General features: G+C 43.5%; 1 protein-coding gene across 3 annotated transcripts in view; it reads right to left on the bottom strand.

Moving 5' to 3' along the window:
• The window catches only part of Pxk (PX domain containing serine/threonine kinase like), a 70832-nt gene extending 54585 nt beyond the window's left edge, over window positions 1–16247 (bottom strand). For 2 of the 3 annotated variants that reach the window (XM_027387701.2, XM_027387702.2), the window contains exon 1: window positions 16042–16247. In XM_027387701.2, the coding sequence (XP_027243502.1) occupies window positions 16042–16143 (102 nt within the window). In that variant the 5' untranslated portion in view covers window positions 16144–16247. Of the gene's footprint in view, window positions 1–14351; window positions 14504–16041 lie in introns of all 3 variants that reach the window. The other variant, XM_027387704.2, reaches the window with a different exon arrangement.
• Between the last annotated feature and the right edge of the window lie 6545 nt (window positions 16248–22792).

Raw genomic sequence — 22792 nt, 5'->3', positions numbered from 1 at the left:
TGATTGCTGCAGTGAAAACCACCATGCTCTCAGGGCCTTTGAAGTTCATGCTGTCCTCTGTGGAATGGTTTCTCTCCTAGCAGAAAGGCTGGCCTGCACAGACTTCAAAGGCAGATGATGCTCCAGTTAGAGACAGTCCACAAGGAAGCACTCTCTGACTTCAGACATGGGTACAGAATGGATATGGCTTTTTTTTTTTTTAAGATTTTATTTATTTATTTATTTATTTATTTATTTATTTATTTATTATGTATACAACATGCTGCTTCCATGTATATATCTGCATACCAGGAGAGGGCACTAGATCTCACAAAGGATGGTTGTGAGCCACCATGTGGTTGCTGGGAATTGAACTCAGGACCTCTGGAAGAGCAGTCAATGCTCTTAACCTCTGAGCCATCTCTCCAGCCCTGGATATGGCTTTTTTGTTGTTGCTGTTTTGTTGGTTTGGTTTTTGTTTTGTTTGTTTGTGTGTTTATTTTTGAGACAGGGTTTCTCTCTATAGCCCTAGACTAGGCTGGCGTCTGCTTCTGGAGTGCTAATATTAAAGGTGTGTGCCACCACCACCTGATACAACTAACTCTTATATCAAAGCAAAGACTAAAAACACACAGACTCCTCAACAAAGCATTTAAATGAAAAATAGCTTTCACTTCTTTGTTCAAAAATTCCTGGAATGCCTCAAACTGCAGAAATGAATGCACTGAACACAGAGCACTACCTATCATATAATGAGCTAGAAGTATCAAGCAGACAGACCTGTTGGCAATGATTATTTTTCTGTGGTTCAGTTGAAATTGACCTGAGTACTGCTGAAGGCTGCAGTGTCCCCACTCCTGGGGACACTCTTTGCTACCTCCTTTTGTCCACCACTGCAAAGACAGGCCTCCCAGATGTCTTGGTGCCAGGAGAACACTGGGTAGCCACAAGACATACTGACTCAAGGTCCAACTGCCACCTTCTAGTTTCCTAGCGGAGTTTTTCTGAGTCTCAGTTTAGGCCTTTGCATAATCATATCTTTCCAACAGGTTGTGGGGAATACTGGATGAGATCGTATCACTAAGGTATCCAGGACAGTGGCCAGGGCGTCTGTAGTGAATGTTTGTCTCCAGAACCATTAAATAGTGCCTAAGGACAAAAAAACATAAGCAGCCATTCTCTTCAGCATGGATAACAAGTCATTAGCTTCCAATTTCTAGGTAATGTCACTCTAGATTCTATGTCTCTGGTTCTTTCTCAGTTTGCCACAATTTCATGTTATGTTCAATTAACTTATGTTACTTTTATAATAAGAAAAAGCATTTTTAAGTTTTTATTTATTTGTTTATTTTGGTTTTACAAGACAGGGTTTCTCTCTGTGTAGTTCCGGCTGTCCTAGACCTCCCTTTGTAGACCAGGCTGGCCTTGAATTCACAGAGATTCTCCTGCCCTTGCCTCCCGAGTGCTGGGATTAAAGGCATGCGCTGCCACTACCCAGCTCCAACATTTATTTACTCTCTCTCTCTCTCTCTCTCTCTCTCTCTCTCTCTCTCTCTCTCTGTGTGTGTGTGTGTGTGTGTGTGTGTGTGTACACAACTTTGTAGAGTTTGCTCTTTCCGCCCACCACGTGGATCTCAGGGATTTTTAGGCTAGGCTTAAGTACATTTACCCACTGAGCCATCTCACTGGCCCCAAAACCAATTTTTAAAAAGTTTGTTAGTTTGTGGGCTGGAGTATTGCACAGTAATAGAGTATTTGCCTAGCTAGTGTAGCTGGAAGCACTTTGTTCAATCCCAGCACTAAGAAAAAACAAAAAACAATGGGGTTGGGAGTGGCTACGCTTGTAATTTAAAACATACTGCTTTAAGTAAGAACTCTGAGTGGTAAGGATTGAGATTTCTGATACGTTATAGATAATAAATATAGTTGATTTCTTTTGGTCATTTTATTACCCATTGTTGGGATGTTCTTGTTTGTTTTTTTTTTTTGTTTTGTTTTGTTTTTGTTTTTTTCTTTTTTTCGACACAGGGTTTCTCTGCCCTGACTGTCCTGGAACTCACTTTGTAGACCAGGCCTATCTTTGAGTGCTGGGATTAAAGGCATGCACCAACCACTACCTGGCCACCCATTGGCACTCTAATTTATGCTAGGAAAACAGAACATGGAAATAAAGTAAATTAACTTTTCTATTTGTATGAGGACTGATAAAATGGGGAGGGGCCTCTGGGGATGTAGCTCAGTTGGTTAATTCTCCTGCACTATGTGAACTGAGCATGTGATACACACCTGAAATCCCAGCACTCAGGTGGGAAAGGTAGGAGAATCAGAAAATCAAGGTCATTTTCAACTATAGAGAGAATTCATGAGACCCTGTCTCAAAGGGAAAAAATGCTGAGAAGGAATCTGAAATCATGGGTGAAGTCAAGCTGATAAGAGTACTACCTCCTGGTTTTAACAATGGTTCTTGCCAAGATGGAGTTGAGTACACCAAAGCCTACTCAACCCAGTGTGAACATGTTAGTGTCCTCCTGACACACAAACTCTATTTCATAACCAGTCATGCATGTCATCATGATGTTTGTCACACACCATGTTGTCATAAGCCTCCTCAAAGATAGCAAGCTCCTATGTTCATGGGGTACTTGCTCTCTGTCTAGTATCCCTCAGCTTACTCCACCTCCCAACAAAAGGTCAAAGCTCAGAGAGAGTGTCTGAGAGAGAGCTCTGAAGTGGTGAGAATGACTGGGCAGAAGGGCCTCTAAGACTGATCAAGGACAAAGCTGCTCCTCCATTCTATGACCTTAGGCAGATGCTTTCACACTGTCTAGTTTTCTTTCAGTGACTCAGGTCAGCTCAGTCAGTAGAACCAGTCTGTCAGGTCAGAAGGATGTGCTCAGAACATAGCCTTTTGATTTTAGTACCCCAAAATGTTTCAGTCTACAAATTGCTGGAGTGAATGTAATCTGGACACCACAGAAGCCATGTACAAATAAGAACATTATTTTCTCTCCATGTTAAGCAAACCCTATCATCAACATTTGGCAGGCTCTGGAGAAACAGGAAGGGCAGAAGAGATAGCTCAGATACCTCTGAGATAGCTCACAGAGGACAGGAGCTTGATTCCCAACACCAGCACATAGCAACTCAAAACTGCCTTATGACTCCAGCCCCAGGGGACCCAATGCCCTCTTCTGGACTCTATGGATACTGTGTGTGTGTGTGTGTGTGTGTGTGTGTGTGTGTGTGTGTGTGTGTGTGTGTGTACAGGCACATGCAGGCCATGTATGAGACACATGTTCATGTGGAGGAAAGCTTGGAAGACAACTTCAGAAATCAGAAATCAGTTCTTGCCTTCCATCAAGGAGCCCAGGGATCAAACTCCGGTCATCAGGGTTGCAGAGAGCTTATCTGGCCATCTCAGTAGCCCTCTTTTCACTGGAAAATGTAAAATTACATGTTACTCATACTACATGTTTACTGGCCAGTGCTGCTCTCAGCCTCTAGTATGTGTAATGAATTAACTCCATGCCCATGTGGCTAGGGTGAAGAACAGAAAAATTAGTCACCCCAATCACTGTCTGGTTCTGTGATTCTCAGGGAGACTTCCAACCTAGATGTTGGCATCTAGGTCAGTGCAGCTATCAAACAAGCCTCTATTCCACAGGTCCAATAACAAATCATTCAAATATCACAGGTATCATGGAAGCCATTCTGCCACTCTTAGCCCTGAGGTCTAGAACAACAAACCCTATTTGTACTCCATTTTCTTCAAGTGAAAAAGGGTATTAGTAAAGCACAACTCAGACAGTTATAAGGATCAAAAGAAAGAAAACCTAGGGAAAAAAAATCTGACTTCTAGCTGGGCGGTGGTGGCCCATGCCTTTAATCCCAGCATTCGGGAGGCATAGGTAGGCGGGTCTCCATAAATTCAAAGCCAGCCTGGTCTATAGAGCGAGTTCCAAGACAACCAGAGCTACAGAGAAACCCTGTCTCTAAAAATCGAACCAAACCAAAGCAAACAAAAAATCTGACTTTTTATAAAGTAAAACATACATCTAGCATATCATTCAGAAATTTCATCCACAGATATTTATTCAGAAAATGTATCTTCACAATGACTTTACCCAAATGCTCATGGCAGCTGTATCATAATATACCCAACTGGAAACAAGCAAATGCTGATGTGAGATAATAAACTGTGGCATACGTACACAATAGAATATTGTTCAAAGAACCTTGAAGCCGAGCTCAGTGATATATGCCTGTCTTCCCAGAAATTTGAGACGATGAGACAAAATGATCATTTGAGCCCAGAAATTTAAGGTCAGCCTAGCAATATAATGGGACCATCTCTCTGAGAGGGAGGAGGGGCAGAAACTGTCAGGAACAACAAACAGAGTAATAGTTGCCAGGGACCAGAAGAGGATACTGACTACAAAGGATGCTAAGGAAATGTTTGCTACAGAAAATGTTATAGTAGGTATGTCTTTTTCAAATTTACCAAATGGGTACACTTAAAAATGACATTTTATTGCACATAAATTATGATTCAACATATCCAACCTTACAGGGACTGAGGAGAAAAAGGGCGAAGGGAAAAGGAAAGAGAGGAAATTAATGATTAATGTGAAGTACTTTATGGCTTTGCAAATAACAACATCTACTATATGACAATCACCACACTCATTTCCCTGTTATTTAAATGGTTCACAACTAGCCTGGTGGTGGTGGTGGCACACACCTTTACTTCCAGCACTTGGGAGGCAGAGACAAACAGATCTCTGTGAATTTGAGGCCAGACTGGTCTCCAGAGTGAGTTCCAGGACAGCCAAGGCTACAGAGAAACCCTGTCTTGAAAAACAAACAAACAAACAAATGAAAGTCTAGAGCTAACTACCCCTCTGACACTATACTATTTCTCTATTAATATCTCTGATGTACCTGTTCCCACCTGTCACCTGGTCAATGTTTCCTTCACCATGTTCCTCCCCCCTCTTTTCCTTACTTGTCCCATCTTGTCATGGACCAGAGATGATGCATCCTGATTTCACTGATCCATACCTTCCTTTATAGCAGCAATTAGGCTTCCTAAAACATCATTCTCATGTACTACACACCACTGCTCAAGTCTTCTCAGTTCTGCTCAGATCCCCTGCTCCTGGCATCCAAGAGATCCCACAATTGGCTTGAGTCCACTGCTTTTCCACTGTCACCACAATGAACAAATGGAAATGAATGTACAAAGGCAGGAACCAACTCTATCTTGGTTGGTTCCTGCCAGCCTCAACTTCAGCACCTCACATACCGAGTACCCAAAACATGGAACATGTCTACAGCAAGTTATGGAAAAATACTGCTCAGATGTCTCAAGAAGTCTCTGAATTTACCAGACACACAAGACTCCTTCCTCCCTGAGTTTGTATAGCAGTAAGGACTGTGGAAGAGACAGATCAGTCTTCAACCAGCCAAGCTCTCTCTAAGAGATTCAAACCAGAACTACCAGGAAGAGATACTTAGTGACCTGTCAGGCTGCCTATAAGTCATGAAGCTCCAGGGCTGCAGCTTCCTTAATCATCCACACTGGGCTGGGTGGGCTTTCAGTGGTACAGCTGCCTCTGAGTCATCCCTGCTCTTGTTACTGATCCCAATAAACTCAGTGGTTTACCAAGTTGGACTTTGTTGTACTTAGGTTTGTCACCCCAATTCCTTATCTGGGGTGAATAAACATTTGTGATTAGTGTTCCATCTCCCCTGGAAGTGTCATACAATACATGGGCACACATATTTACACACACACACACACACACACAGAGAGAGAGAGAGAGAGAGAGAGAGAGAGAGAGAGAGACAGAGAGAGAGCAGCAGACAAGTTGAACATGGGGGCTCATGTCTATAGTTCCAGCACCCAGGAAATCAACCAAGATAGGAGGCAGATAGATATATGTTTGCACAGAATGCAATTTGCAAGGAACATAGAGGTATGTCTTAGGCAGCAAGAAGACAGGAAGGTCGTCACATCTTTTTTTTTTTTTTTAAGATTTATTTATTTATCATATATACAGTGCAGGCCAGAAGAGGGCATCAGATCCCATTACAGATGGTTGTGAGCCACCATGTGGTTGCTGGGAATTGAACTCAGGACCTCTGGAAAAGCAGTCAGTGCTCTTAACCCCTGAGCCATCTCTCCAGCCCCAGTCGTCACATCTTAAGGGAGAGGAAAGGCTTATGTAAGGACTCTAGTCAGGTATTCTGTGTGTTATGGTGGAAGTGTCACCCCAGCCCCTGGCATCCATATACCCAAAGAGTCTGGAATGTTATGGTGGAAGTTCCACCCAAGCCCCCTCCCCTATCTCTCTCCAAACCCTGCTGCATCTCAGAAAGCCCTCCAAATGGCCAGGCCTCCCCCAGGGATGATCAAGGCCACTCCCACAGGTTATTTAAACTGCCCACCAGAAAATAGATGTGTGGTTTTCCAGTCTCTCTTTCCCATCTCCCTTATGGGGGCTTGAAGGTAATCTGGGAGTATTGTATCCATTAAACACAGGCTTTTTCTAATTTTGTTTGATTTAGATTGCTGCATTGGCTGAGAGGCTCATCCAAGTGCAGAAATTTTTCACTATAGTCAACTGGAATGTCCCTAGGCTTTCTCAAAAAACTATTAACAAAGGGGTCAGCAACAGTTAAGTAGCAGTGTGGGAGTCAGAGGCTAGTAAACACACTCTCTTGACTATCTTGATGACTTTGTCCTATATGTGACGATCTGCAGGATCACACACAGAAATGCCTAGGGTATGCCAAGGGTCTGCCCATTGTTTGTGCTCTGATGGGTCAGTGGGCTGCTCTCTACTAGCCAGACACTTGAGGCTGGTGTACACAGGCCTACCTCCAGCCTCATTTTCCCTTTGCTTCAACAAAGAAAGGGCTAAAGTGCACCAAGTCCCTGGGGAGAAAGGCAGGCCCAGCAGGGAGGCCTTGAATGAAAGACTTCTTTCCTTTTCACCTCTACAGCATTCTCCCACATCAATACTCCATTCATTTCCTCCCTCATCATGGCAGGGGGGTGTGGGGGCTGCTCAAAAATTAACGAGAAAGTACTTGTTGCTCCAAAGGTGCTGTGACTAGCAAGTGGATAGCAAGTGGAGTCATGGCAAAGGCTCATACATACTGCTTCTGTTCCAGAACCCTTTGCTCTTCCCCTGTGCCACTAATAAGTCATCTATGTACACATACCAAAATGCTCAATGCAATCTACAGACTAAAGCAATTTGTTTTCTTTCTTGCAATATATAATCCATCTAGTGTTTTAAGTACACTTTTAATAAAATAACATGACAATATAGTACTTTTTTTTTTTGGTTTTTCAAGACAGGGTTTCTCTGTGGCTTTGGAAGCCATCCTGGAACTAGTTCTTGTAGACCAGGCTGGTCTGGAACTCACATAGATCTGCCTGCCTCTGCCTCCCGAGTGCTGGGATTAAATGGGTACACCACCACCACCAGGTTATAGTACATTATTTTTAAATATACACATCTCACTGACTGAAATAAGTTAACTCTTCAAGCTTACAGTTTTTTTTTTCATTTGGGTGTTGAGAGTGAGTGTGTGTGTGTGCTTGCCTGTCTAAGCATGTACAGAAACTAGAGGCTGACATCAAGATGTCTTTTTCAATCACTCCTCTACCATATTTTTTAAGATGGGGATTCTTGACCAATTTTGAGCTTATTTTAGTTGGGCTGGCTGGCTGGCCAGGGAGGCCCTGGAATCCTCCTGGCTCCATATTTCTCAGCTCTGGGGTTACCAGTACACTTTGCCACACCCAGCTTTTATGGGGAGATTAAATCTTCAGACACTGATTTCTCATGCTTGTTGTACAAGCATTTTATCTCCTGATGCTCCTATTCAGCCACAGTTTTTAGTTTATTTTCTAGCAGTGATTTTTATCCTAAGATCCACTGCCTGGAAGTGATGCTCTGAGAGGCTTATATGAAGCTGTTCTACTGACAACACTCAAAAAGGAACAGGATCACAAGAGCAAAGAACTTGTGTGTATGTTCTGAGTTTAATATCCTGCAATGTTATAAAACTTTCCAGGATAATAAAGAGGTGTGGCTGGTTGCTTTGGAAAGTAATGAAAACATTCTAAATTGTACTGATATAGTCACAGCTCTGTGATTATACTAAGAACCACTGAATTGCCCACTTCCACAAGTAAAGTGTATGATTTGTGGATTATATAAAGCCATTGCCCAAAAAAATAAGTGTAAAAAAGAAAAAAAAAAACTTTTTGGGCAGACTCCTGTCACAATGCAGTGGAATTCCCAAGCTGAAACACAATCATATTAATAAAGCGTGTCACCAAGAAATGACTACTCAATTATTTGAAAGCAATAGTAACAGCAAAAGTTCCTTTTGGCTTTCAACAAAGACAATGGCCTCTTTACAGCAGACTTTAGAAGCCCCTGATGGATTCCCCATTGCCTAAATTCCTTTTTGCTATTGACTAGCATTTCAACCTTCTGGGGTCCCTAACTTCGTCCCAAAGTCAGCAGGAAGCAGTTTGGAAAGAAATTTCGCCGTCCATTTTCCCTGGTTAAAATGCTAAGTCAAAAGGAACTCCCTTGCATGGGGATGCCAGTATCTATCACTCCCTGATGGGGATGCTAGAGAGACAGCAATTCCATGATTGGAATTTACAAAAAAGAAAATGGGGGAATGAAGGAACCGGCTTCCCTTTTGGCAGCCATAACACGTGCTTGCCATAAACCTACCTTGGTCACGTAGAGGTCAGATGCCTGTCTCGTGACAAGGAACCAATCGGAAGTTAGCTGGTGGCGCTATGCTTTACGACCCTGGGTGTGCTTTATGGACAAGCACACGACAATGATGTAGAGAGCATAGCAACCACCCTGGGAGGGCCTATGGGCCATAACAACCAGTTGACCAATCAACACAGGGCAAGCCCTCCAAGCCTGGAAGCACACCAATCGTGAGCCTGTGCGTACCCCTAGATACTCCCCTTACGCTGCCCTATAAGATCTTTTGGGAGCCCGTAGGGGCCGTCTTTTCTAGCCGTCCGCCATGGCGGGTGGGTGAAAGACCCGAGCTAACATGGGGTTAGCTCGTTAAATTACAATAAAGCCTCATGCAGTTTGCATCAAGCTTTCGCCTCCATTCTGTGTTTGGGGTGGCCGCCATCCTGGGCTAAGATTCTGGAAGCCTCAGCTTTCTGAGGGTCTAACAGTGCATGGTATTCACAATTAGCCAAAATGACACCCAGTTCAGGATAAACCCATGGGAGGAGCTGACCACTCCCTTCCCAATCCTGAGCAAAAGGGGGAGCATAAGAGTTCCAAGGGGGCCAGGCGTTGGTGGCGCACGCCTTTAATCCCAGCACTCAGGAGGTAGAGGCAGGCGGATCTCTCTGAGTTCGAGGCCAGCCTGGTGTCCAGAGCAAATGCCAGGATAGGCTCCAAAGCTACACAGAGAAACCCTGTCTCGAAAAACAAACAAACAAACAAACAAAGGTTCCAAGGGGAAGCCAGTGTGGGTGGTAATTACAAAACTTGGAAGGCAGAGGAAGAGGGATTCAAACTGGAAGACAGCTTGGTCTATACTGTAAATTCCTGACTAACCAAGCCTACATAATAAAACACTGTTTAAAACTGTGTGTGTGTGTGTGATTGTGTGTGGGGGGGTGGTCTAGCACAGGAACATTTGCCTTTAATCCCAGCAGGGTAGGTGTGGTGACATTTTGTTTATGATGTAACAAATAAAGCTTGCCTGAAGATCAAAGTGCAAAGCTAGCCTCCATGGGCACCAGGCACATTCAAGATACACATACATACAGACAGCACAAAAATTAGTTAATTAAAAAATAATAATAAAAAAAAGTGGTTAAACCTAGCATGGTGGTAAACAATTTTACTCCAACACCCAGTAGGCAGAGTCAGGTGGATCTCTGTGAGTTCTGGACCAGCTAGAGTTCCATAGTAAGACCGTCTCAAAAAAAAAAAAAAAAGTAGTTATAAAACAAAAAGATAAGCAGACACCCATATACACATATATATACAGGCACGTGCGCGCACGCGCGCACACACACACACACACACAAATTCGCAGGCACAGACAGACACACACACACATACAGTCTCAAAAACAAATACAGATACTCATGTACAATTACAGGCACACACACACACATATATATATACATAGACATACACACACACACACACACACAAATTCGCAGGCACAGACAGACACACACACACACATACAGTCTCAAAAACAAATACAGATACTCATGTACAATTACAGGCACACACACACACATATATATACATAGACATACACACACACACACACACACAACACACACACACACACACCCATATATATACAGATATACACAAACATACACACATATACACACAGAAAAAAAAATACACAGGCATGAACACACATACACAAAGTTCCAGTTCAGGTCCAGTTTCCCTTTTCCCAGAATGCCAAAAGCTGCAACATAAGGAGCTTCGTTTCCTATGAAGCCCTCAAAAGCCTCTGGAAACTTAGCAGGAAATGACACTTGCCTTGCAGAGGAACACCAAGGCTTGTCCCATGTATTACAAATAACACATTTAAACTTTCTATTGGATATTTGTATTTTGAACAATCTCAAGATCACAATGGAAGAAATGGCTGTTTCTGCTAATCTAGGCAAGAACAAACACTTTTCACATAAAACAAATTCCTGCCCTGGAACTCCACATTTCCTACTAGGAATATCACCATATTCTTACTTTTTCCCTATTGCAAGACATTTCTAATAGGGTAATGCTCAAAAGAGGTGACTGACAAGGACTAAGTATCACTGATCCCTAAATCAGGTATGAAAAGAATGTTTTTCAATAAAAAGATGACTTAGAATCTCTAAGGGAAAAGAAAAAAAAAAAAAACAACAACCTCTAAACACTCCCAAGGGAGGGTTTTCTGACTGCATTTATCAAGTTTTGTAGGACAACTGAAGAAAATACACAAATAAGCAGAAAATGACTGAGGAGATTCCCAGAAAACAGTACCTTACTGCAGTACACTGAAGCACTGCCATTACCTACCATACACTCAGCATTTGTTTATGCAAATATCCTCCTCAGAATTGTCTTACAAGTACTCAGTACAATGTGAACTTCTGAAGAAACCTCCAAATAGCATCTGAAAAGGAAGTCAATACAATCCTGACACTGAATACTGGTTTACCATAACATTTTAGGCTCTGAAGACAAATGATGTCATTTTTGGGGGTTGGTTGGTTGGTTCTTTTTTGAAATATGGTTTCTCTAACAGTCCTAGCTGTCCTGGAACTCACTCTGTAGACCAGGCTGGCCTCAAACTCACAGAGACCTTCCTGCCTCTGACTCCAGAGCCCTGGAATTAAAGGTGTACACCACTACCTATCTTAAAATTATTTTTTTAAAGAGGTCACAAATTAAGAAACTAAGCTTAGGGGGCTGGAGAGATGGCTCAGTGGTAAAGAGCAATGACTGCTCTTCCAGAGGTCCTGAGTTCAATTCCCAGCAACCACATGGTGGCTCACAGCCATCCGTTATGAGATCTGGTGCCCTCTTCTGGTGTGCAGATATACCTGGAAGCACAATGTTATATACATAATAAATAAAATCGTTGAGAAAAGCTGGATGTTGGTGGTGCACACCTTTAGTCCCAGCACTCAAAAACAACAAACAAAATAAAACAAAAGAAACTAAACCTTTAATCCCAGCACTTGGGAGGCAGAGGCAGGAGGATCTCTGTGAGTTCGAGGCCAGCCTGATCTACAGAGCAAGTACCAGGACAGGCTCCAAAGCTACACAGAGAAACCCTGTCTCGGAAAAAAAAAAAAAAAAAAAACTACGCTCAACAAACAAAAAAAAAGAAACTCCAAACCCATATATGTTGTGGCAGGTAACTTGTGCAAGTCTTGGAAAATGAAAGACCTCAGATCCAATACAACAAAAATTCTATGAACTCTCTAGTTCACTACTCCATTAAAAATAATGTTTATGAGGGGCTGGAGAGATGGCTCAGAGGTTAAGAGCACGACTACTCTTCCAGAGGTCCTGAGTTCAATTCCCAGCAACCACATGGTGGCTCACAACCATTCATTATGAGATCTGGTGCCCTCTTCTGGTGTGCAGATATACATGGAAGCAGAATGTTGTATACATAATAAATAAATAAAATCTTTTAAAAAAATGTTTATGCTACAAATATATGCAATAGTCTTTCTTACAAAACAACATGTACCAGATGCAGAGTAATGGTCCCTGAGCCAGAGGAACCTCCCCGCCTCCCGTAACAGAATACTCAACAGGAGAAAGCTGAAGTGAACAGGCTGGTCCCAATGCCACCCTACCAAGCAAGGAACAGCCCCCTGGGTTCTAGTTCTATGGAACCTGCACTTTTTCAGTCTATAGACTTTGTTTTCCCTTTCATGCAGCAAAGAATTTACATTTCCCTTGTCTTTTCTTATTTCTTGAAAACTTGTTTACAATTTACCTGCTGCTCATTTACCATAATCCCTTGTTTAGAAAACCTCCTTTCTTCTCAGAGCATCCTGCCCCTGAATACTAGCCCTTCTGATTTGGTGAAAACCAAATCATTTCCTTTAAGTCTGGGCCTGGTGTGTGTGTGTGTGTGTGTGTGTGTGTTCATTTATTTATTTTTTTAATTTATTTAATGTGCATTGGTGTTTCACCTGCATGTATATATTCACCACTTGCCTGCCTGGTGCCCCTGAAGGCCAGAAGAGGGCATTGGATTGGACTAGAAGTGGAGTTACAAACAGCTGTGAGCCACCATGTGGGTGCTAGGAACCCAACCTGTGTCCTCTGCAAGAACAAGTGCTACTAACTGCTGAGCCATCTCTCCAGCACTTTCTGATCAATTTCTTGATGATAATGTCATTGTGCTCCATTTTTAAAAAAGAAAGAATGTACAAAAGAAAACCAGTCAAGCCAAAGATAGGCAATGAATCACCCACTGATGCACACCACACCGGCTAGCTGCTCATCCAAGTGTCTTTTTGGGAAATGACTCTGTGTTCCTTCATCCTCCTGGAATTTGTGTTTTCCACACACATTTTTTCCCCTTCATAAATCCTAAGTCAGATTTACCCTATACTTTTGAGCTGTGAATTCTATTTTCGTAAACAAAACAATTTGACAAATTAAAATGACTATGAACAAAAATGAGCTTACTTGGAATAACATACTTAAATGTGATTAACCCTCTACACATAGGTTCCCAGGGAACAAAGAGAAGATGGAACAACCTTACAAGTACTTCATAAACCATAAAGTTGGTTTTTCATCCTTGTAACAAGAGCAGTTGAGAACAGGCACTGATTATCCCATTACACACAACAAAACTAAAACAAAAAAGGGACCTAGTGGATGTTAGGTTTCAAACCAAGGACAAAACCGGCACCTATTTTAACATATCAAATCAGACCTGGCCACCAGGTTCTCCTGGAATTCCTGAGTTACTATCTGTTAAGGGTCCTCTTGGCTGGCTACCCTGCCTCCTACCCTTATCTCTCTAACTCAGGGGGCTGGGCTGCCCTGCCCTTCCCTATGTAATCCAACCATTTGTTTGCCTGCTGTCTTTGTGCCTTTGGGCCTCCTGGCTTGCTGTACCTGGTCCCTCTGCTCTCCTCCATATCCCTACATCTGACCCCCGCCCCACCCAGGCCCAGCTCAGTCTGGTCATGTCCACTCTGGACTTTCCCAGATGCCCCTGTCTCTGGCTATGCTCTCCCTTTTATCTACAATAAACTTTCTCCTCCACCATACCTAGGAGCATTTGTGTCCTTTTTTTTTTTTCTTTTTTCTCTATTTTTTTTTCATTCAGGATTTATGCTGGTGCATATCTGTAATCCCAGCACTCAGAAGGTAGAAGCAGGAAGACTAGAGGTTCAGGATTGGCTTCAGCTTGTTCATCAGAAATAAAAATATGAGTGAGTGAGCTGGGAATACACCCTGGATGGGATCTCTATGAGTGCAAGGCCAGTCAGGGATACATAGTAGGATCCCATCTCAAAACAACAACAACAAAAAACAGGGGTGGGGGTGGGGGCAGGGGATTTCAGTGACTTGCCCAAACAAGTATGATTCCACACCTACAGTCAGCTTGACCTACAGACAGCTGCTACTATACACTCTACTATACACTCCCTCCATGTGTTTCTGTCCACAGCCAAGGAACACTTCCTAGAAAGCAGTATTTTGAAGGGTGCATCTCTAACTTTTGAGACATGATTTCCCTTTGGCTAGCAAAGTGCCCAACAGAAAGCAATGCCTTTCTCTTCTCCCACATACCACTTTCAGTAACTACTTCTTTCCAACTGTTCCTGTTTCCAAGGAACTTACTCATAAATCATTAGTAGTCCAAGAAGTTTGCATCAGTGTATGCTTTTTCCTCATCAAAGTTTAGGGCTGATGCAACTTTTTTTCAGTCTCATACTTCACAGCTAAAATGACAAGGGCACACAGAACAGTCAAAAATTATGCATGACAAAGATACAGTTTTTTATTCCACATCTGTCTCAGTCTCCTGTGAGTCAGTCTTTCCTGTTCAGTCATCGTTACAAAAACTGCTATCTTTTTTTTGCCCTACAATTATCGTTCGTGTTTGTCTTAATGAAAAGCTCTGCGTAACGATGACGGAATCCCATTACATCTCTCACCACCTCACTTGTTCTGATTTTCACAATCTTGATTTACACAAACAGGTAAAGGGGCACAATGTAGTTGCAATCCATTCCCTTACCCATCTAACAGACACACATGAAATACTATCAGACTGAGACCCAAAAGGGAATGAGAACTGTCCCCCATCATAGCGAGGCAGAGAGGAAAGTACATGATTATAGATAGTGTTGTCCATGTGGCCTGGGGTAATAGCTATGAAGGAAGGCAGGCTTTTTAGAGGAAGTGGTCTTTGAGCACGTGTTGTAAGTATCCATCTCTTTAGTAATAGATAGACCTAAGGCTCAACATTCTCTAGCAGGCTTTAAGACTTAACTTGCCAGCAATCCGGTCAAAAATGTAATTTGAAAGAATGATTACTTCCTGCCCTAAACTTGGGCCCTTTAAATCCCACTTTGCAACAAATGACAAGTTTAACAAACTCAAGGGTATTTTGGTGCCTTTTCACAAGTTTCTAGAATAGGATTTAAGATGTTTGCATAGGGAGACAATGTGCACTTTTTTAAAAGGACAGTCATTTCCCTAAGGATGAATGTTTGAACAATCCAGGAACTACAAAACAAGGCTGCTGAGAGAGGAAACTGGGGTTCAAAAGAGTCGCTTTAATACAACGGAATGAAAGATCTCTTTGAACAGTACAAGAAATTCACAGAGAGAGAGAGAGAGAGAGAGAGAGAGAGAGAGAGAGAGAGAGAGAGAGAGAGAGAGAGAGAGAGAGAGAGGCGGGGATATTACGGGGCTTCAGCCTCCAGATGATGAGCCCCCAAACATTGCTTTGATAAACGACAAGCTTCTGAGCTGGAATCGGATGTGGTGGACCTGACCAAACATTACAATCCCAGGAATGCCACCCCCAGCCCATTCATCATTTTCTCAATCAAGTCCCAGGGGCTAGTAGCTCCCCGGTTTTTACGGGTTCCTGGATTTATTACTTGTCAATAACAATGCAGAGAGCGCCTTTCGAAAGAAAGACTGTGCGGTCAGATGAAAGCAAGCGTGGCTTTAAAGCCCCAGAAAAGACATCACGTAGGCGAAATGAACTCGCCTGTGCTTACTTCGAGTACCCCGGGCTCCCTTGAGCCCCTCCAGGGGGCCTCAGGTGCAAGCGCTCTGCGCCCGGGCCGCGCGGCAGAGCAGGAGATGAGCGTCAGGGGCACACACCTGCCGGCCGGCTCCGGGACCCGCGCCGGGCTGCACCGTCCGGCCTGCGCCCAGCCTCCCGCCCTCCGCCCCGGGCCTCCCGCCCCGGGCCGGCCTCCCGCCCTCCGCCCCGGCCTCCCTGCCCGGCCCGGCCGCGCACCGTGTGCGACTGCAGGCTCTGGCTCGCCTCGACGGCCGCTGTCAGCGGCACCGTGTCGTCCAGCAGCACCTTGCCGGCCGGGGGCTTCTCCATGAAAGCCATCCCGGGGCACCGCCGTCGTCCCTCAACCGGGGCAGGAACGGGAGACGCCGAGCTCCGCCGCTCGCCCGCCCGCCGGCCCGCCTGCCGAGCCCCGCCGCCGCTGCTGTCAACGCGCGCCGCCCCACGCGCCGCCCGCAGGGTCCTAACGCCGGTCGTCTCAGCTCGATGGCTGTCAACGCCCATTTGCCCGCCCGACCCCGCTGGGTCCTAGCGCCGTACGTGACTGCGAGCTCTTGAAAGGCAAGGCGGCTGCAGTCAGAGGCCTTGTGTCGCATGTGGTCTTGGCACCTCCTGCTGCATCGTACGCCCAATACCGTGAGCGCCGGGCCTCGGACCCAGGAGCACAAAACTAAACCATCACCGCCAGGAATTCTCAGATCTAGACACTGCATCTAGAGCCCTGGAAGCCAACAGAATTGAGCTGTTCAGATGAACCCTTCGAAAACTCACATTGGCAGACTTGAGATCCTAATGCTCCCTATGGCATCTTCTCTGCCCACGGACCTTAAGGCTTAGGAAATGATAAAAACACCTTCAGGGAAGAACCTCAGTCTGAGCATGTAGACCAGACTTTCTTTCTTTCTTTCTTTCTTTCTTTTTTTTTTCTTTTTGGTTTTTCGAGACAGAGTTTCTCTGTGGCTTTGGAGGCTGTCCTGGAACTAGCTCTTGTAGACCAGGCTGGTCTTCCTTCCTTCCTTCCTTCCTTCCTTCCTTCCTTCCTTCCTTTCTTTCTTCCTTCCTTTCTTTCTTTCTTCCTCCTCCTCCTCCTTTTTTTTTGGTTTGTTTTATTTTTGTTTTTGGAGACAGGGTTTCCTCTCCGTAGCTTCGGAGCCTGTCCTGGACCTCACTCTGTGGATAAGGCTGGCTTCGAACTCACAGAGATCCACCTGCCTCTGCTAGGACTAAAGGCGTGCACCACCAACGCCTGGCTTAGACCAGACCTTCTAAACCAAATTCTGATTCAGGTTTCGAACATGGATTCTCAGGAGAACCTAGGTGCTGCATGCATCCACCCTCATAACTGGATCCCACAGTGTTTGACTCCAGAACCCTCAAGCAACAAGCTCTAAGAGCTAGGATGGAAAAAAAATAACGGATACAAAAAGTTCCCTTCTTCTGTGCTTGGCTCCTGGCTCTCAGTTGAGCCCAAGGATCTTCAAATCCCAAGAGCATTCAGGACTCTTAGACTCTGAGAGTCTTTGGTTCTTGGACTTCAAGAACCTCAAACTTAGAGCCATCAAACTTGAAGATCAACTTCTCAGCATGGAATCTACCCTTCTTTCCTTAACCCAAGATGACAATTTTCCAGGATAAACATGGAATTAAACCTAGATCAGACGACTAGAACCTTCAGGTTCTGTAACTTACTTAAGCCCGTGTGACCTTGAAGAAGTCACTCACACCCCTAGACCTCACTTTTCCATCTGTAAAACTGAATAAATACCTATGTGGAAAGTGTATAGGAATGAACAGGATGGAAAAGTACTTATTATATTTGCACACATCAAAAATCTGACATTATGCCAGGAGTTGGTAGCCCATGCCTTTAATCCCAGCACTTGGGAGGCAGAGGCAGGCGGATCTCTTGTGAGTTCGAGACCAGCCTGGTCTACAAGAGCTAGTTCCAGGACAGCCTCCAAAGCCACAGAGAAACCCTGTCTCGAAGAAAGAAAAAAAAAATCTGACATTATAATCTGACAACTCACAGAAAAGAGATTTCTAACTCTCGTTTCCACTAAATTTCTATTATTTCATCCATAGAAACAAAGCTCCTTTGTGGATTCACTACCACTGCAATTTGACATCATAGCAAAGGTCAAATGGCACTTAGTGCTTAAGCTCAAAGACATTGCTGCCTAACCCTAAGTAGCCTAGTGACAACAACAGTGTGCCTTTAGGGCCAATGCTCAGTAGAGGGAGATATGGGGAATGTAACCTTCTTCTTCTTCTTCTTCTTCTTCTTCTTCTTCTTCTTCTTCTTCTTCTTCTTCTTCTTCTTCTTCTTCTTTTTTGGTTTTTCAAGACAGGGTTTCTGTGTAGCTTTGGAGCCTATCCTAGCACTTGCTCTGGAGACCAGGCTGGCCTCAAACTCACAGAGATCTGCCTGCCTCTGCCTACCGAGTGCTGGGATTAAAGGCGTGCGCCACCAACTGGAATGTAACTTTTTAATATGGAAAATGTAACTTTTAAATAAATGAGATCAACATCTCATTTTTATCTCAATGTGCTTTCAAGCAGCAATCTATTAAGGCTGAATCATGTGTCACTTAAGGAGGGTCCAACTCTTTTCCTCCATTTCTTTGTTTAAAGGTAATGGAGTGTTGTAGGGAGACACTGTAACCACAGGTGTGCCCAACCACGCCCCCTCAGGATGTGGTAAAGGTTTAAAGGGATAGGGAACACATGGTAGCCCTTTTTCCTTGCTCCTTTGGCACGCTCTGGCTTCCAGTTGGTTGGCATTTATCTATTAAAAGTTATCCTAAGGGGAGGAGGAGAGGGAGTGAGAACTGGAATTGACATGTAAAACAATCTTGTTTCTAATTCAAATTAAAAAAAGGAAAAAAATGTATCCTAACCTTATGGACTACGAATTAGCTATTCACCGAGATAGAGTGTTTCATTGTCAGAGAAATAGAAGCACAAATGCGACATTATTACTCCTGTCATGATGAGGATTGACCAAGACAAGGCAGTACAAGCTATATCCTGCTGGCGTATACTGAATTAATTGTTAGGGAAGGCATTAATTCACTCAGCAATTATTTACTGAGTACCTACCTCGTACTAAGCTGAGTAGTGGTGCTAGGATTTAATAATATATATGAAGGGCTTGAAAATATCTCACCCTAAGACTGTAATTCTGCCTCTAAGAGGGATAGACCAAGAAAGTAATGAGGGGTTTTCTGAAAGGTATACCATGTAAAGATAAGCATCTAATCCCCAATATAAGATTATACAAACTAGCCAGGCAGTGGTAGCACACACCTTTAATCCCAGCACTTGGAAGTTAGAGGCCGGCAGGGTCTCTGTGAGGCCAACCTGGTCTACAGAGTGAGTTCCAGGACAGGCTCCAAAGCTACACAGAGAAATCCTAGGGGGTGGGGGTAGGGGCATGGATGAGACGGGGAACAAAAACCAAACCAAACAAACAAAAAACAAAAACAAAACCTTCATTCATAAATCTGAGGAAGAAATTAGAATGCTGGTTATGGTGAGAGGTCCATATACATATCCTGCCTTAGATTTACACCAGCTCAGGAGGTACCCAGCAGCCTGACTTCTCTTTGTTTCAGCTTCCCCAGCTATAGAATGGAGATTGGCACAGCCTCGGCAGTCAGGATTACTGAGTGCTGCGCTGAACAGCGCTAACGTTAACAGTACCTGAACAACAAACTAAGAACAAACTGCAGGCTATTATTTACAAGGAGGTGAGCACAGCCTTTCAGGAGAACAGGGATTTGAATGCTTTTCTCTCTGGAAAGGAAGGGACTGAAAAGGAGTTAAAACTGAAGACCAAGGCTGCACATGTCATGAAATGTGACTTGTCTGTCTTCTTTACCAGGAAAGGGAAACTGAAAGTGAGAAATATTTGATGGAAGCCAGGGACAAGCTCAGTGTTTCCTTATCATTCCTCTGTGATTCTTTCCGGAAGCCCCACAGGACACACACTTCTGCTAAGCCTATTTGTTTTCTTGTCAGCAACCCCCTGAGAATCTTGGGACATACAGACCAGACTCCAAACCCCACAACAACCTCAAGATTCATCTGGCTTTTGCTGCTTTTTAAATCCCTAATTTAAAAACTTGACCTCCTGGGGATCCAGTGATTCTCTTTCCTGCCTGAGCCCCTAAGTGGCCAACTACAGATGCAGGCTTCTGTGCCTGGCTCTGTCTGCCATTTGAAATGACACAGACTAAATATGGGGAAGCTCTTCCCAGGCCAGAGTTGATCTAAGTCTAATCAGACTTGGTTTTCTAGTCTTGGGCTAAATAAACTTAATAAGGAAAGAGAAAATGTCATAGTTTTGCTTTTTGCATGCATACAGCTACTTGTAGGCTAACAGAAGAAAGAAGGGTTTTTATATTCTGCTATGTTGCCAAATGTTTAGACAGCTCATGGACTGTTTATCTAACAACCTGAGGTCTGGCGAGATTGATTGAACATGATGTATTTTAGTGAGGAAATTTCTAGGCCTGACAACTGCTATACAAATCAGATCACTGAAGCAGAGTGGTCTTAAAACTCCCAATTACTTCATTTCTTTAAATATTCATGGTCTGGATACTAAACAAAATTCAACTCATCGACATTCATTTGTTGTCATTTTCTATAATAACACTGGGAAAATCTGTTCAGGGCATAATGCCGAAACAATTTATAGCTAAGAGCCACTTTAGGAATAAAACTTATGGAGTCTTTAATCTTGTTTGACTTGATGTACACATTATTTGGATTTTCTTATAGCTGATTATTCTGCTCCAACTCTAAATTTCTCTGAAGATGGTGAGAATTGTGGTCTTTGCAATCCAAATGAAAGCAGAGAATATAGAACAAAGCACCTGGAACCCTGAGATGGCACCACATGCAGCCAGCCATGAAACAAACACAGGGCAGTCACTGGACAGCACCCCAATTCTGCTGACCTGGAGCTACTCAAACAACTATGCCAGCATATGAGGCAGTGCAGGGCACAGCTGCTCAGAGTGACAGTTCACCCTTGGCAAACTGTTTTAATATAAACCCTTAATAGATGTGATTTAACAGCAATTTTCTCAGGGTCTGTGAATTACACTCTAGGAACATAAAAGAAAAATGACTAATATTTGGACCAAAATGAAAACCCATGGTTATCTCAGAGGTACTGATATGCACTTAAGACATTTCTTTTTCTAGAAGAACACACAAATCAAGTCCACAAGGTAAATGGTGGCCATGATGAGGCTCTACCCATTAATCTAAGATTTGCTGCTGGGGGGGTGGGGAGGAGGAGTGGCATTTCAGCAATATGGAAATGTTTCCAACAGAATATAACAGTCTGTTAAGCAATTCTCCAGTACATTAGGATAAAATTGCTTAAGATGGGTATTCTTTCTGTGCCAATCAAATGTCACATAAATTGCAGTCTTATAATGCCCCTGATATGGAAAGTGCTAGACAAATTGGCCTATTTTAGTCATTACTTTTGCACTCACTTCCATATGTGACCTAGTATAATCAAGGTTCCCTCCCAGTTATCAGCCCCTTTCATTTTAAGATGGTCATTCTTTCTGGCATCTCCCGTAGGCTTGAGAAAGTGAATGGTCACTTCTCCTCGTGGCTGTTTTAACACAGAATGAGCAGCTTGACAGCCTTGGCTGAGTCACCACTTACAGACTACAGACTCTACTGTTTAACAGAGACCCAAGTTCATGGCCACCCCAAACTATTAATAATGTGAAAATGCTCTAAATGCAAATCCTCCATGAGCCAAAGTGACATCTCTCTCCATCCCCTGCATGGCTTACACAGCTTTTTCTTTTGGTTGGTTGGGACAGATATCCTGCCTCAGTCTCTGAATTGCTAGAATTAGGCATCAGTCACTATGTCTGCCTCTAACTTACCTTTTCATCTAGCTGATTTGTAGTGTTTTCGCCCTCTGAACATAATCTCTGAATGTCATTTAGGAAAAGGGTAGGTGGCCCAGCACAGCGCTACACATTTGTTTTACCAGGACCTGGGAAGCTGAAACAGGAAGATGTTGAGCTCAAAGCCAGACTAGACCATGTGGCCTGACTATTATTGGGGAGGGACAGGTATTGGGTAGAAACCATGGCTACAGAATAGGGAAATTCTACAACTATAGCAGAGATACCAATCTGAATGGGTGTAAGAGTTCTATTTTAACAAAAGGCTATTGAAATTGACAGAGCTCCGGGAATGAAAAGCCTGTAGATCCACAGTGGTAGCAAAGAGGAAATTAAAGCTTGAATCCTAGCTCTACTGCATATTAGCTGTATGACCCTGGGCAAGCTATCAGTCTGCTTCTGTGTCAATAAAATGGGGCCATTAACTTTATAAAGCTCTTTCAAGAATTATAGTAAATGCAGAATATTAGCTTATGGGAAATGTAAAAAAAAAAATCACATCATGCTCCATTTATGTATCCACACTTAGGACTGCTGATGAGTCCCAGGAGATAAGTTCTGCAGGAGTGTGAACTGATGGCCTGAGTTCTCTATTTTCTACTGGTATTTAACACATTTAATCAAGTCTGGAGACGTGGTGAGAACTAAGTCATCCTTAGATGAACTCAGTCTGCAGTGCTGCCCATTCTGAGACTTACAGTATTACCTTTGCTCCTGACACTGCTTTGGTGTTTTCTTCTCACTTTCACACACTGGAGGAAATCGGAATAGGCTTATAACTGACTTAAGACACACGACTGCCCTCTGGTGACTATAGTAATTCTTTGTAGTAATCTCTTCAACTGTTCCAGTCTAGTTATTGGAATAGAGAGTTCTGCTGACAAAGTGCCAGGCTGAGTAACTCTGAGGACCTGAGTTCAACCCCAGAATCCATGTGTAAACAAACAAAGCAGGCACAAAACAAAGCTTGTGCTTATATATAATCCCAGAGCTTGGGGAAGTGGAGAGAAAAAAAGATAAGGAGA

Source organism: Cricetulus griseus (genome assembly GCF_003668045.3).
Source record: "Cricetulus griseus strain 17A/GY chromosome 1 unlocalized genomic scaffold, alternate assembly CriGri-PICRH-1.0 chr1_1, whole genome shotgun sequence".
NCBI classification, from domain to species: Eukaryota; Metazoa; Chordata; class Mammalia; order Rodentia; family Cricetidae; genus Cricetulus; species Cricetulus griseus.
The sequence above is the reverse complement of the archived record's forward strand: the minus strand, read 5'-3'. Positions and strand labels throughout refer to the sequence as shown.